The sequence below is a fragment of the Pan troglodytes genome, chromosome 2 (genome assembly GCF_028858775.2).
Source record: "Pan troglodytes isolate AG18354 chromosome 2, NHGRI_mPanTro3-v2.0_pri, whole genome shotgun sequence".
Classification (NCBI taxonomy): domain Eukaryota; kingdom Metazoa; phylum Chordata; class Mammalia; order Primates; family Hominidae; genus Pan; species Pan troglodytes.
The window spans coordinates 93,647,513-93,663,974 of record NC_086015.1 but is presented as its reverse complement, the minus strand read 5'-3'; the positions used below and the strand labels follow the sequence as shown (position 1 = coordinate 93,663,974).

At 35.3% G+C, this 16,462-nt stretch overlaps 1 protein-coding gene across 7 annotated transcripts in view; it reads right to left on the bottom strand.

The window, feature by feature from the left end:
- The window catches only part of EPHA3 (EPH receptor A3), a 369,016-nt gene that overhangs the window by 134,312 nt on the left and 218,242 nt on the right, over window positions 1–16,462 (bottom strand). For all 7 annotated transcript variants that reach the window (XM_516601.7, XM_009445906.4, XM_009445905.5 and 4 more), the window contains exon 4: window positions 624–779. In XM_516601.7, coding sequence (XP_516601.4) covers window positions 624–779 — 156 coding nt within the window. The remainder of the gene's footprint in view (window positions 1–623; window positions 780–16,462) is intronic.

The window sequence follows — 16,462 nt, the reverse complement described above, 5'->3', positions numbered from 1 at the left end:
TAGATAATTTACAATGGAACTGAATGAGGTAAATAACTATCCTTTCTTTATTATCAACTTTCAGTTCATCCTTAGAGGATCCATGATATTATAGACACATGGATTCAAGAACACTGTCTTCCCCAAGCTGTGAATGGGGGAGTTTTAACTCAAGGGTAAGGATACATTCACAAATTCTAACAAAGTAACTCATCACTATGTTCAAAACCCTTGTGAATAGTTATGAAAACTTTAGTATTAGTTTTATAACTCTTAGTCCTTTTTCCCTATGACCTATGACCAACATACAGCAAGAGGGAATAGAAATGTAAAAACATAAATCCCCTGTCTATAACCTCCCCTATCCTGTCATATGTAATGCAGGATCTAAACAAGACACAGAAAATGTTCTCTCTTTCAAGGGGTTGTGTTGCAGGAAGTGCTTTAAAATTTAATTCATTTTGTGTGATAAATGTTGCATCTGTGGTGAGCCAAGCATGGGGAGTGAAGCAGAGAAAGCTTTCAATTTGCACACGGGCAACAGAAGGAAATGGGCCAAATGCTTTAAAACAAAAACAAACAGCACAGTAACAAGAGGAAAACAAAACAAACATGGAGGCATGGGTTGCAGCAAAACTACTCACGGGTACAAGCCATGGATGGAGGGTCTTTGTCTGCCCGGAAGTAATTATTCTCACACCTGCAGTTCATTGAACCATCTTCCTGAGTAGAACTGTGAGGCGGGCACTTAGCACACTTCATATTACCATCCAATGCCTTGTAGAAACCTGGTCGACAAGCTACAAACAAAATGACTCTCTTTTAAAAGTCTGTGATAATTTTTTTGAAAATATGTAAAACAGATTTAAGTAAGTTCGAATATGAATTTATTATAAATAAAAATCAAGTTTTTCCTCCAAGAATTTACAGAAGCAAATGACAGAGCCTACTGTAGTTTTTCTACATAAATGCTTGAATTTGCACCAAATGTTAAGAAGAAAAACACACACACAAGATTTAGATTATTTTGGCACTAGTGTATGATGAAATTTCCAGCTTGTGTTTTCACAGCTTTACTTGGCATTGGACTATTTGTGGAGAAAATAAAGCAAAACCATGTCACCATGTAGTAATTCCCTTTTTAAAACATGATGCAATGTGTATACTATCTGCACTGCAGTAAGCAGTATATTAACATTGACTAGTTTTCTAATTGCTCTGTGGGTACAACTTCGTCCCACAAAGTGTAAGCAACTGAAAGAAGAGATCATGGCTTCACGTATATTTTTAAGATTCTTGATAAATAATTTTCATGAGCTACAATATTTTTTTCTGGTTTGACAGTACTTTTCCTTACCTCCTATGGCAATGGCCTAAAATAAAGATTTAAATATATTCCTTTGTCTATATCTGAAATACAGAGGGATATACAGTTCCTATTTAAACTAATACACTTATGAACTGTTACTAGATGAGAGCTTTTTAAATAACTGTGTTATCTTTTTAATTTCTGGCCATATCTCTGCATAAAATGGTTTTTGTAAGCCTATTGAACTGGTTATCGAACATTGATTTCAGCTTATAATTTAGGGTTCAGCATCTATTTACTGTTTTACAGAGATATGCCTAAAACTGCCTCTACTATATTATTTTCATTTTGTCTGATAGAAAATTCAAAATGCTGCATTATTCTTTTGATGCATTTTTATAATTACATTGAGAACTAAAATCATAGTGAAAATTCTAAGAAGTCTCTAGTAATTCATTTGAGAAGGAATTTGGGATGTAAATTTTAGATTCAAGATGATCCTTGGAAGTCAATAATTTCTAAAACTTCTAAAGCTCAATTTCAGTGCCACATTTGGACTTGATGATTTACAGAACTTATATAGACTTGATGATTTACAGAACTTATATACAGAATAGGCCCTATAGATGGTCATTACATTCTAGAATTTTCTTATATTAACTTCATATTGTGAAGAGAAGATTATTTGCATTAAAGTAAAACCTGTGTGAACAAATCAATATTTATAATCACTAAATATGTTTCTGAAAAGAAACACAATATATCCATGGTAGAATATCTTCTTACTGAAAGTTTCTTAAAATAAGACAAGGGAAATGCACTGCCAAAATAAACTACTGGAATAACTTAAAATGATAGCAATCATTAATCTAGTCTTACTGTTTTCTAGTTCCTACCAAGAATGGCTGCTGTAGGACCAATTTCCAATGTATTGAACAACTTTTGGTGTCACACTGAGATCCATTACATATAGTCAATTCTACTGCCCTAACAATTATAATTTTTCTTTTTTTTTTTTTTTTTTTTTTTTTGAGATGGAGTCTCACTCTGTCACCTAGGCTTGAGTGCAGTGGCACAATCTCGGCTCACTGCAATCTCTGCCTTCCAGGTTCAAGCTATTCTCCTGCCTCAGCCTCCCAGGTAGCTGGGATTACAGGCGTGCGCCACCAGGCCTAGCTAATTTTTGTATTTTTAGTAGAGACAGAGTTTCACCATGTTGGTCAGGCTGGTCTCGAACTCCTGACCTTGTGATCCGCCCGCCTCGGCCTCCCAAAGTCCTGGGATTACAGGCGTGAGTCATCGCCACAGGCCGACAAATATTTATGAAGCTGTATGTATATGTGCCTACGTATCCTTTACTGTTATTATCTCAGGGTTATTATTTAGTCATAATTGGATAAAGTCTAGTGACTAGTTTGAGTAGCATTCTTAACTTTTAGGTTTATTAACTGTAGCTACCTTCAAGATACTATCAATAATCTTGATAATTTGTGCAGTACTTAGGAAGTGATTATGTGACTCTCTTTTCAAGTATCGTATAGTATAGCCATCTGTAATAGAAACAAAAAGTGACTGGAGTGTTTAGTGAATACCTGTATAACAAATGTTGTAAAAACCATAAAAGTCAGGAGATCGAGACCATCTTGGCTAACACGGTGAAACCCCGTCCCTACTAAAAATACAAATATTAGCCCGGCGCAGTGGTGGGCGCCTGTGGTCCCAGCTACTCGGGAGGCTGAGGCAGGAGAATGGCGGGAACCCGGGAGGTGGAGCTTGCAGTGAGCCCAGATAGCGCCACTGCAGTCCGGCCTGGGCGACAGAGCGAGACTCCGTCTCAACAAATAAATAAATAAATAAATATTTGCCAAACATCTATTCTTGTTTGGGCTCTTTGATTCCCAAAAAGGCAAAAATGTCCCTAATTCTGCCCATACCCAAAGGGCCCTTGCAATAGAAAGTGGGCAGCGGGCATTTAATACAAATCATGCTGAGCAATCACTTCATTGTGATTGGTGGTTGGAAGAGACTCCACAGAAGGAGCGCCATTTGAGAAAGATCATACATAGATAGTAGAAGTGGCCAATATGAAGCATAATTCAATATACAAATAAATCAACATGAAAAATACAAACTGTTACATAGAATTTTATGGCAAGTAGTGTTGGTACTCAATACCCAAACTCTGCTCCCTTCTTGCCAGCAGAATCCTGATTTTGCCCACAGATGAAGCCAGCCAAATCCTTCCTTCCTTAGACCAGTGAAGCTAGAGATGAACGGCCAAAGTTATGGCCAAAAAGGTGGGCAAAGAAATGTACACAGAAGTCCGATTAAAATATTTGTGATACCTTTTTGTTTTCTAACAAGATGTACAAATACAACTTGAAGCCAAGTTATTCCAGCCTTGATTATGGACATTATGGCTGGAATTGCAGCAGCTTACATGTGATCATGAGTGAAAGGCCAAGAAATTCAGCATGATGTGTTTTCTGTACTTGATCCAGGAACCACCAATCTCAAGATTTCTTACAATGTCAGAAAGACAATACCCTGTTTGTTTAAGTCACTGTGGCCTAGGTTTCTTTTACTTGTAGCAGACGGCATCCCTGAGTGACTAGATGAATAGAAAATTCAGTTGAGATGTGCTAATTAAATAGAATAATAGCCTAATGGAGCTAAAAGATCCTTAGAAATCACATTGATCTGTATGTGTGTTTTACATCTGAGGTCACTGAAGTCCAGAAAGTTAAGTGACACACAGTTTAGGGACAGACATTGCAACATCTGACACCTGATAACTAGCTGATAGGCTTTAACCACGAATGAATAGATAGTCATTTAATGTCAACTATATGCAGAGTAAAATGCTAGATTCTATAATAACATTTTAATTTCTGTAGACGTCTTTACTTCTTTGGTAGGACTTTTATATGTACCATCTCAATTAAATCTTATCAAAGTTCTATTGAAATTATCGGTGTAGGTATCAGTCTGTGTATTTCATAGACTGTACAATTGAAGCACCAATGGAAAGGACAGCATGCCCAAGATAACAAAGAAATTCAATGGTATAGTTTGAACAGGGAAGGAATCTTTCTTTTAATTTTATAAAAATCAATCATTGAAAGCAAATTACTTCCTTAAAACACAAATTATTTTTCTACCAATTCTAAACTGTTGATATGAAATTGAAAAATAGTCATTTAAACTTTTATTTAATTAAAAATTGCAAGACTTTGTCATCTATTCCAAGTGAGAAAACATCACAGAAAGGCTAATGCTCTCTCGTACATGTCTTTCTCTAGGATTTAGGATTTTTTTTTTTCTTTTTTTCTTTTTTTCTTTTTTTGAGCCAGGGTCTTGCTCTTCTCACCCTACTGTCCAGGTTGGAGTGCAGAGGCATGATGACAGCTCACTACAGCCTCCACCTCCTGGGCTCAAGCAATCCTCCCACCTCAGCCTGGGTCAACAGGTGCATGCTACCATGCTTGGCTAATTTTTAAAACTTTTAGTAGAGATGAGGTCTCACTATATTACCCAGGCTAGTACTGAATTCCTGGCCTTAAGAGTTTCTCCCCCTTCAGCTTCCCAAAGTGCTGGGGTTACAGGCTTGGGCTACTGCACCCAGCCTTTCTCTAGGATTTGCTATCTATTTGATGTCTAACATTGGTATGGGCGGATGAGTAAGTGTCCTTTTAGTTGGAAGGGCAGTGGGAATTTTTCAATTTCACGAGTAGGACGACAGTGACATATTGTATTTGGGAGGCATGTAAGTAAATTTTCCATTTCTTGTCCAAGTAGTATCTCAATTCTCCACCAAAACTGTTCAATGAATTTGAGAATATGAGTGGAGAATGTATAAAATTATTATTTTATAAAGAAACAATCTCTATAAATGTATTTTTCTCTAACAAGCCAATTTTTAAATTTATATCATCAATAAGCAATCTCTCTCCCTTGCAGTAAATCAACATGTGCTCAATTACCTGTCTGTCTGTCATGTCTTCTTTATCCTTCAAAAAATCCTCCTGAGTATTAAAGACTTTAAGGAGCATCTATGTTTGTGTGTGAATGTGTGTGTGTGTGTTATCTTTGCTTATAGTAGCAAAGACAATGATTGTATATTGAAAACATCTCCTTTCCTTCCTTGAATGTAAAACTAGTGAGTAACAATATACACATTTCTCTCATTTAAGCATTTTTATAGGCTGAAGGAGGTTGCACATATAAGAGAATAAAAGTAGGAAATAACAAGTAGATGTATTAATGTGCTTTCTTTCCTTTTGTTAATGAAAATAAGTCCCGGTCAACTTATTAGAGAATACCAAAGAAAAAACAGATTAGACAAGAAGGGTGGAAAAAAGATTTATCCAGAGACAAATTTTAAAATACAAAGCCCCAGGTATACAGTCAAGGTTGTCTGTAGTGGAGACCAGCTATTAAATCAATACTTAACTAAGGCAGATACACACATATCAAAAAGCTGCTGCCAAAATGACACAATTCTGATTTACGTCTTCCCTCAGGTAATCCAGTAGTAAATGTTCTTGTCAGTCAAACACGTGGAAAAATTATTCATGGATCTTAACCCCAGGATAGCAAAACCAAAGAGTGATTGAATAGTTTAAAATCTTTCAAGTGGAAGCAAATTGCCACCTTTTTATGTGGCTCCAGAGATGCTTTCTCCCATTTTGTAAGAAGATTTTTAAACTAGTTAATTGTGGCAGGAACTCTTATCTTTAATATTATATTGATATATTCAAGTAAGATGATCCATGAGTCTAAGTTGATAACAATTAAAATGGAAGGCAGCACCTTCTCAAGCCTTACTAGATATCATCCTGGATTTGCTACGAATTGTATTTGTTCACATAATGTTTGAATTCATTCCTTCACTTTTATCAAACATGTATCGATTTCCTAAAATGACCTAGACACTTGCTATGATGTGAATGATTGTGTTTCCCTAAAATACATATGTTGAAATCTAATGACCAATATGTTGGTTTTAGGAGGTGGGATCTTGGGGAGGTTTAGATCATGAAGGCAGAGTCCTCATGAATGAGATTAGTGCCCTTATAAAAGAGGTCCCAGAGAACTGCCTTGTCCCTTCTATCATCTGAGGACCCAGCTAGCAGGTGTCATCTATGAACCCGGAAATAAGTCTTCACCAGACACCGAATATGCTGGCCCCTTGATCTTGGACTTCCCAGCCTTCAGAACAGGGAGAAATAAATTTCCATTGTTTATAAACTAACCAGCTTATGGTATTTTGATATAGCAGCCCAAAGAAATGAAAACAACCATTTATTGTGTCTTATAGTAATAAAAGTCAAAATCCCAGCTTTTAAAAAGGAGATCAGTTTCATATCACGGTTATTTTATAAATGGATCTTCTCACCTGAGAATTGGAGTTGCAAGATACGTTTTTATATGTCACTTATATGTTATCTTCACTAAGCAATTTCCTGAAATTTCTTCTTTTTATCCCAATACTTCAAGTTGTCTTCAGCATGTTAGAGGAAAAGCATTGGACTAGGAAGCGGGAAATGGCATGTTTTGATCTAGCTTTTCCTATTAAATAGATGTTGGCTTAGATTTACTGATCAGGTATCTTCAAACTTTAATGAGGTGTTTGAGACAGTGACTTCCTCTTCTATAAATAACTCTAAGGCTCTACCCTAAGTAATTACGTATTCCCAGATTAGAGCCTGAGCCATACAGAGACAGGAGTTATTTCCTATTCATTTTGTGCACCCTATATCTGGCACACCGTCCAGCACCTAGCAGTGAATGAGATGAATTTTTAAAGTGAGTGAATTATTTGCAACCACTTGTCTTATCAGGACTTCAATTTCCTCATTTAAAAAATGACAGATGTTAACTAAGTTATCTCTAAAGACTCTTCTTAGCCTAGACACTTTAAAATGTTAATACCCTGTATGCCCAAATTTGTAGGATTAGTAACACTTTCTAAGTGGAGATAAAAGAACAAAATTAACTTCATGTTCATCACTGCTTTAAGGATTAAAATTAGCCATTGAAATTATAAAATGCCATATGGCAACAGAACAAGGAAATGAAATTCTTTCCTGGCTGAGAACAAATATACTTGAAAAAGAAATGATGGATTTTGCAGTGCTTTCCTCTAGCAGAGTAGTGTATATTCAAAGGGCATATTGGTTTTATAGTGAAATGGCTGAATGATATAAATTGACTGCCAAACAAATAATTCCTTGTTATACTTTCATCATAACCAATAACATAATAAAACTATATGTTATGATAGTCATCCCCTTCCCACATTTTACATTGTGAAGAATGTTTGGAAGTTTGTGAATTTTATGGGAATGAATAGACATAAAAATCAAATTTGATAACATCAATCAAAATTATTTCTAATTTTAAAAATATAAGATATTTTCTCTTTTAATGACAAGAAAAATAAGCACAGTATTAAAAAGACAACTGAAAAGAGAGCACATTTGCCTTCTGTTAGTCTGCAGTGAGGTTTTTTATTTTTTTTTTTTCTTTTTGAGACGGAGTCTCGCTCTGCTCTGTAACCCAGGCTGGAATTAGCAGCGTGATCTTGGCTTGCTGCAAGCTCTGCCTCCTTGGTTCAAGCAGTTCTCCTATCTCAGCCTCCCAGGTAGCTGGGACTACAGTCGCATGCCACCACACCAACTAATTTTTGTATTTTTAGTAAAGATGGGGTTTCACCATACTGGTCAGGCTGGTCTCGAACTCCTGACCTTAGTGATCTCCCCGCCTCAACCTCCCAAACTGCTGGGATTACAGGCATGAGCCACCCTGCCCAGCCTGCAGTTAGGTTTTATTTACCCTTTTCTTGCTAATCTAGTCTTCAGCTCTTCAAGTTTAAGTGCCGAGTTAGTGACGGCATGCTTGTGCATTATCGAGCAAACACCAAAACTTATTTTAAAAAACACCCAGAATGGGCCACAGTGAAACAAATTAGATGAGGCCTTTGCAAAATGTTAATTTTCTATTAAGAAATACTAAAAATATGAGTAAGATAATAGAAGGAAGCCAAAATAATACCAATTTGTAGTGGATGAATTAGAAATATTTTGGGAACCTGCTGATTTCATATTTATGAAGGGGAAACAATAAAACAGGAACTAAACACTGTGGGCCCATATGGGGGTAAAATAGCAAACTGCCAGCTCTGAAAAATAATATGGAAACAAGTATGAAACAGGGAGTATTATGAGCACTACCTATACAATGAATAATCATTATGGAAGAGCCTCCAGATAGAATCTTGGCCTCATTCCCAAAGCACATAACACATTTTTGTCACAGTTGTAACTGATGACTTTGAACTATGCTGATACAGGGAATGGGTAAAGTTACCATAGTGAAAGGGAAACAAATGCACTTAGTAAACCATGGTGGCTACTGTTGAAAGAAAGAAGGCAGCCTTTCAATTGCAAAGTGAATTTTGTCTCCAGTTGACTAATGTGGTTGACTTTTAGAAGAAACATGGTCCTAATTAAGGGTTAAAAGGCTCATTTCAATTTGAATTGCCTTTAAATTAAAAAAATAAAGCTGTTGGTAAATAGGTCTCTTTTAGTATTCAGACGTTAGCTCCCTCCACACAGGGCTATATTAGCAATTCCCAGCCATAAACACAAACTAATGACTAGAACCAGCACTGACTAAACAGATGATTTCCTGGCCCTGCAATTCCAGGCCTGACAGGGTCTATTTGCCTGTACAAGGTCACAGCAACTGTTTATTCCCAAAATGAGCTGCACTCCACAATGTTACAGGAACTCTATTCTTTGCCATCTGAATAGAGGTACAATGCGTTGAGGCAAGGCCCAGGCATTTCAATACACTGGAAGTGGCTACGTTCAGTCATTAAACTCTGCCTGCAATGTGCAGCATTTACAAAGTGATCAAGTGTTTCCTTCTTCTGTTCCTTCCACTGTTCAATAAAAAAGGCCTAAGGCAAAATGCCACCACACCATTAAACACAGCAAAATCAATCACAATCCAGTATGGCTCAAAGATAGCTTAGTAACAAGGCTTTATTGTGTTTGTTGTTATTGCATCAGATTTAGTAAGACAGGTGCCAGTAACACTAAAATATGTCCAATATACATTCGCCACAAAGAGAATGTTAAAACAGCTTCTGGTCCTGAGGATGGTGGTGTTTTGCCAGCTTTTTGGCTGTCCACTTTCAAGGAACTGTATGTCCTAAGAGTAGCACTAGTTGGGTTTTCCGTTCTTCATGATCAGTGCTCAGAGAATGAGATCAATTAACAGAATATGCATGTAATGAGCAGACGATTATGTGGGAAGGGCCAGAGCGAGAATGGGATAGAAAGTCTTATTTATGAAGATGTTATTAAGGTGAATGTCAAAATGCATAAGGCTCAACTCTATACTCAGGATATATTAGCAGACAGCCTGGAGAAGCTTTTCAGAATAGTGCTGAAAAGCTTTTCTGAAGTGTTTTTTTGCTTGTTTGTTTGTTTTGTTAAATATCAGAACAGCATTGGAATGTACAGGAAAACTCCTAGAAAGGAGTTTTGGAGATGCTAAATCACTACTACATCTGAATACTCTTTACTATAAATTAGCATTTCCTAGGCTGATTTGGAATCATAACTAGAACATGAGGTTTGGTTACCAATCAAATATCCACCTTTATAATTTAATTTTAGATGAACAGAATTACCACCATAAATTGAATTTTGGAGTGTCCAATGCCACCCAGAGAAGGAGTCTGAGATAGAAATGATGAAAACCTAGATGCTGTAATTTCTAAAGGATCAATATTGTACATGAATGTAGGAAGAACACTTAGGTCCTAGGTATGTTCATCTACACAAAGTTATATGAGCAACACTATTTATAAAATTGGCAAATTAGAAAAAAAGTGTGATGACCTAAATTAGAAAAGCAGCTAAATAAATTATGCTATGTTCACACATTTTTATAAATAAGTTACGCTATTCTCATACATTTGTATAATGGTATTAGTGTCTCACATGGAAAGATGCTCATAATATTTTTACAGGAAAAAGGCAGGATAAAAATGTATATATAATTTTGTTGTTGTTTGTACTTTCTTATTCATCAAACATTAACTTGATCACTTATTTCATAAACTTAAAAACGAAAAGGTTCTTAGAAGTAAAATTATTGCACATACACAATAAAAAATCAAAATATCTTAGTCAAAGAATATGTGTGTTTGTATAATTTGAGGTTTGGGTGCATGTGCGTGCAGTTATGTACATGTAAAGTATGTAACTACATTGCACACTTGCACACTCTATGTGGGGCAAACATCTGCATATCCATATCTGTCTCTCACTCTGTCTACACACACACATACAGATGCACAAACATCCACTCACCACAGTTTTTATTTGTTCTTACTTACATTTCACTGATCTAAGAGCTTCCTTTTTCTTCTTGCTTTTTTCCCTTCAAAAACATGCAACATGGAGGAAATTTATAATTGACAGAAAATTTTGATAGTCCACTAACATGAATTTTCACACTTTCTAGATTAAGTAATTGCATCCCCACTTGGTAAGATGTATACAGAAGATAGCACTTTTTTAAAATCCAGGATTTTAAATGAAAACAGAGCGGAAAATTTAGAGGGATAAAAGACAAATTTCTGTGGATGCTGCAAAATACAATGTGCAATTATTTGCTCTCTTAGTTATATTGTTGATTATCCACTCTGCAAATAAAGGATGACAAACTGGAACTTTGAAAAATGGTGACATCATTGCATTTTATTATAAGTCCTTTAAATTGGCTTTACTGTTTAGATAAATTTATTTTAAATTAACATACATTTCTATTCTGAGGAATTAACTCAGCTTTCAAATTCGCACCTTAATATTTCATATCATCCTATCAGCTTTCCATCCCATTTTATTTTTCGAAATTTATTACTATGACTTATGTGATAATATTATTGTTAAAAAGCCAATGGATTTTTAAAAAACCTATGATTGATATATAATTTATACATTGGATTTTTATTATCACATAATATTACCAACTAGGAGAAGTTTATCATTTAAAAGTGTTCAATATTTGCTTTGAGTGATTTCATGGCAGACAGACATTTATCAGGTAACAGAAAAATAAAGTAAGAGTTAGTGCAATTTTAGGGTCTGTTTTTTATTTATTTTTATGTTTATGGTAAGTATTTGTTCTAAGATGGAAAAGGGGTTTCTACTTAAGGTATCCTGAAATTTATTCCCTAAATAGATAAGAATGGATTTCTCAAGGAAAACATAAACACCATGATAAATAAGTGCTTAAGGGATCAACAAAACTTGACTGAATGAGTTTTTTAAATATCTTAAAAGAATCCTCTTTTTTGAAACTATAAAGACATAAATATTTGTAATTGTATAGAAACATTTATATATTTGATTTTCACATAAAATGAGTTCTATCTTATTTAATAAAAAATATTTTTCTAAGAATAAAAATATTTTTAAAAACTTGCCTCTATAAAGTTTTAGATTTGTATATTCACTGACATTTGTATGTCAGAAACACAAAAATATTCCCCTCCCCCAGTGAAGGTGGGAAGAAACTTCTCAAGCATATAGAACAATCTCATGGGCAGATACCACAGCAATATATAGTAGTATTTATTGGTGTTATGAAAATAAAATATCCCAAAACTTCAAGATGCACTATAACAGGTTTACATTCTTTAAAATGGTTAATTTCTAAATATAGAGATAACCATTTTTTTTCTTCACTATGTTATTCTAAAACTTTACCTTCAACTTGGAAGATGAATTGCAATAAAAGGAATACAATGATTAAATCCATTTAAGAGGAAGAAATTCTCTCTTCCTGTCCTTTTAGAGGACAGGAAGAATGGGAGAAAAGATGAGAAAATAGCGTATTGGAAATATTAAGATGGATTGCTTATAGTTGGCAAATATAAAACACTCATAGTATAAATAACTGGGACACATTAGGAATGTGGACCATAAGGAAGAACAATAGAAGAATCTCTGCCATTTTTGTTCACTTTATCTGGAAATGTCACATAACCTCAGACTTGGTCATCTGTATTCAGTGTTGCTACCCTAGAAGTGTGGAGAGGATGGTGGGGGCGGAGCGGGGAGTGGGAGGGAGAAGGAGGAGAGAGAATTGTTGTGTTTGTGTGTGTTAAAATGGACACGCCGAGGGTATGTGTGTATGTTTACATATGAATTTAAACCATCACCCTACTTCTTAGTAGAGATAATTACATATTACATTAACCCTTTGGAGTTACTTTTTAGAATTTCATTGATTGCCTTGAGATACTCATTCAGGATAATTGTGTCCTTTTTATAACATGCAAAAAAATGAGACCTAAAAAGGTGAGGGATTGGGAAGAGGGTGGGAAAGGGAGTTAGTTCCCTGAGATTGTTACATCTTAGACAGCGGCACACATTTTGTTGCCTTTGAAAACCCAGGCACATTGAACTACAATGTTTACATCACCTTTTCCAGAACCATGTACCTGGAGAGAACAGTTCATACCTACAGGTAATGTAAAAAGCAGCATTTACTGGAACCTACTCCATGCCTAGCATTGCACCTGTGTTTTAATTCCATATTCATAACAATTATGTGAGACTGGTATTATCTCTTTTTCCTGAGGAGAAGGTTAGGGCTTAAAGATATTAAGTGCATTGGCTGTTTATCCCAAGATTTAAGTGTTGTAAACAGAAATGAAACTTATGTGTGAGGGCTTCCAAGACATAGGTATTCTGTGTTTGCATCCAATTTCTTCTTATTCATGCAAAACTGTAAAAGAACAACTAATGTAGCATTAACATGCAATCCTGCACTGTAAAAATAATGTAACCAATTTAATGGAAGGGTGACTATGAAGATAGAGACATCTTCCAAGGCACACAGGGAAATTGATTACCTTATCTCTTTCCAGTGACTGTTAGTTTCACAGTAGTTTTCTTCAACAATATCTTAGAGGTCTAGTCAAGTGACTGGCTCTGATGCAAAGCAACTTTATTAGGAGTAGAGAATGCTTAATTTATGCAAACCTGCTGAAAAGTTATTTGTGGGCTGAATTATTTTGTGGGGGGATCTGCCTGCTTCCCATGTAATGGACTGTCTACTACATGTTATTAGTGGAAACACGGAACTTTATTGTGTAGAGGGAAAAAATAAAGCATTTTATGTTCCAAAATTAGTGGAGTGTGCTTAACGTCTGACAGAATAAAGTAATAAAGTGAGATTGCATAAATTATTTGAGTTTTTTCTGTTTTTTGCTTTTTTTCTTTTTTTGAGATGGAGTCCCACTCTATCACCCAGGCTGGAGTACCGTGGCATGATCTCGGCTGACTGCAACCTCTGCCTCCCGGGTTTAAGTGATTCTCCTGCCTCAGCCTCCTAAATAGCTGGGATTACAGGTGAGAGCCACCATGCGCAGCTTATTTTTGTATTTTTAGTGGAGATGGGGTTCCACCATGTTGGCCGGGCTGGTCTCAAATTTCTCACCTCAAGTGATCCATGCGCCTCAGCCTCCCAAGTTCTTTGAGTTTTGATCAGAAACAGTTTATGGCATTTACAGATATAATGCCCTACTATGTGTCCGTACCATGTATCTGAAAGCAATACAGAGAAAAACAAAACAAACAAACAAACAAAAGCACAGTTCTCAAGACTTTCAGGGGTATATTGATGCACTTCAGAAAAGATGCCTAAAAAAACTTTCCATACTGTCCCCCAACTGCACCTACCAATTTGATTATACATTTGGCACAATTAAATAAAGTATTTACAAACCAATAACACTTTTGTCAATTAGAACTGGAAAAACACATCTAATAGTACACCTAATGTGCCCTCAGTATAAAACATGATAGAGTCTGTACCACTTTCCTTCTGAGTAAGTCTTGGTTTCTTAGCGCTTACAGTTTATTCGATGATACATAGTGTGGGGATATATCTGAAAAGAAAATTTTTATGACTAGGCAAGTTCATGGAAGTATTCTATAAAATCATTTGAACTCATATTCTAGCAGTCATTTCTAACTGCCTTAACATTTCATCATCTGTGTGTTTACAGGCCAGATAAAAATTTCAACTACCTGAAAATCTTCTTTCTAAAACAGTGTGCTATATTCAGTTGAAAATTGATATATCTTGTAAGGCAATCTAGTCACTCTAAACACTGACAGTATAATCATGTTTTCATAAAACACATGTAGAAAGCACATTTTACATGTGTTTAAAACTCCACTCCTATTATGTTACTGCAGTGTGATAGATAAGGTAAGTGCACTTCATGGGCATCTTTCTTTTATTTACCTTTATTTCTTACCTTGTACTAGAATGACTGGCTTATATAAGGCAACCAAAAAACTTTCAGGGAAGAATGGAGGCCTCTTTCATCTCTCCACAGCAATTCTCCATTATCACATGTCCTATGCCCAATTACTTGGTTCAACCAAACACATATATCTTAGTAGGTCTAATTTCCCTTTAAATAATCAGTCTCATGCTATGAATCCATCATGAAGCTTCCGAATTAAAAAAACAGAAAGAGGATGGACAAATTTGTAAAGATATTTATGTGTTTCATTAAGTGCTAAATACAGAAATACAGTTGGCCTCTGTATTTATGGGTTCTGCATCTATGGATTCAATCAACCACAGATCAACTTAAAAAAAAAAAAAAACTGGCTAGTCAAGGGCCAGGTGCAGTGGCTCACTCCTGAAATCTTAGCACTTTAGGAGGCTGAGACAGGTGGATCTCTTGAGCTCTGGAGTTCCAGACCAGCCTGGGCAACATGGTGAAACCCCATCTCTACAAAAAATACAAAAATTAGCAGGGTGTGGTGGCACTTGCCTGTAGTCCTAGCTACTCAGGAGGCTGATGTGGGAGGACCACCTGAGCCCAGGGGACTCAAGGCTTCAGTGAGTCATGATTGCATTACTGCACTCCAGCCTGGGCAACAGAGCAAGATCTTGTCTCAAAAAAAAGATGGTTGTACTTGTATTGAACATGTACAGATCTTTTTCTTGCCATTGTTCCCTAAATAATATAGTATAACAACCACTTATTAGCATTTACATTGTATTAGGTATTACAAGTAATCTAGAGATAAAGTATATGGAAGCATGCAATAGGCTATTTGCAAATACAACACTATTATATACAAGGGACTTGAGCATCCATGGATTTTGGTATCCTCAGGGGTCCTGGAACCAATCTTTCATTGATACCAAGGGACAACTCTGTATAATATATGTAATATGTACATAACATATAATAATATATATAATTAATGATCATCATAATCACATTTTAAAACCAGAAAAAAGGACTTCCCAGTGTCCTATAAGCATTTATTTAAAACAAAATCTTTAATTGTATTTTAATTTTTATTCTTTAATATAATCTTTGGTTATATTAAAGACTTCATTTTTAAAAATTCTTAATATGTATAATATCTTAACTGTATATAAATCTTAATTATATTAAAGAAAATATCATAAAAATAAAGGAAAATATGAGTTACATTTACTAAGGAAACTTTTTTAATTAAATAAAAATTTAAGTTGGCATAGAAAAGAAATGGAGTAAGTGAATTTCCAGTTGAATAATATTTATGGTATGTACAGTGTCTAACCTTTAAAAGAGATCTATCATTTTCTGTGATATGTACAAAGTACTACAGTATTCACACGATATGTAAAAGGAAAAAATAAAGTAGAAGGCAGAGAATTCTAGGGTAAAAGTCTTGAGGCAGGAAAGAACTGGAGAGTAAATGAAAGTTAAAGAAAAAGAGTATAGCTGGAAAAGAAATGATATGAGGGCCTCAAATTAGTTTGGTGGCACATGCAGGCCAATTAGGCCATGCCATGTCTTCAGGCTTATATTAAGGTGGCTTGTTTTTCTACATTAAGTGTTATCAGGGGTTATTGAAAGGTTTCATGCATGAGGTACACCATAATCAGATTTACATTTCAAAGAGATTATGCTTGCTTCTATCGGGAAAATGTATTAAACTGAGTCAAGAATGGAAGAGATGGGAAACTACTGAAATAATCTAAACAAGAAATCATAAGACATAGGTAGAGAAGTGATTATGGACATAGAAAGAAATGTATTTATTTGAGATACATTATGTAGATGAT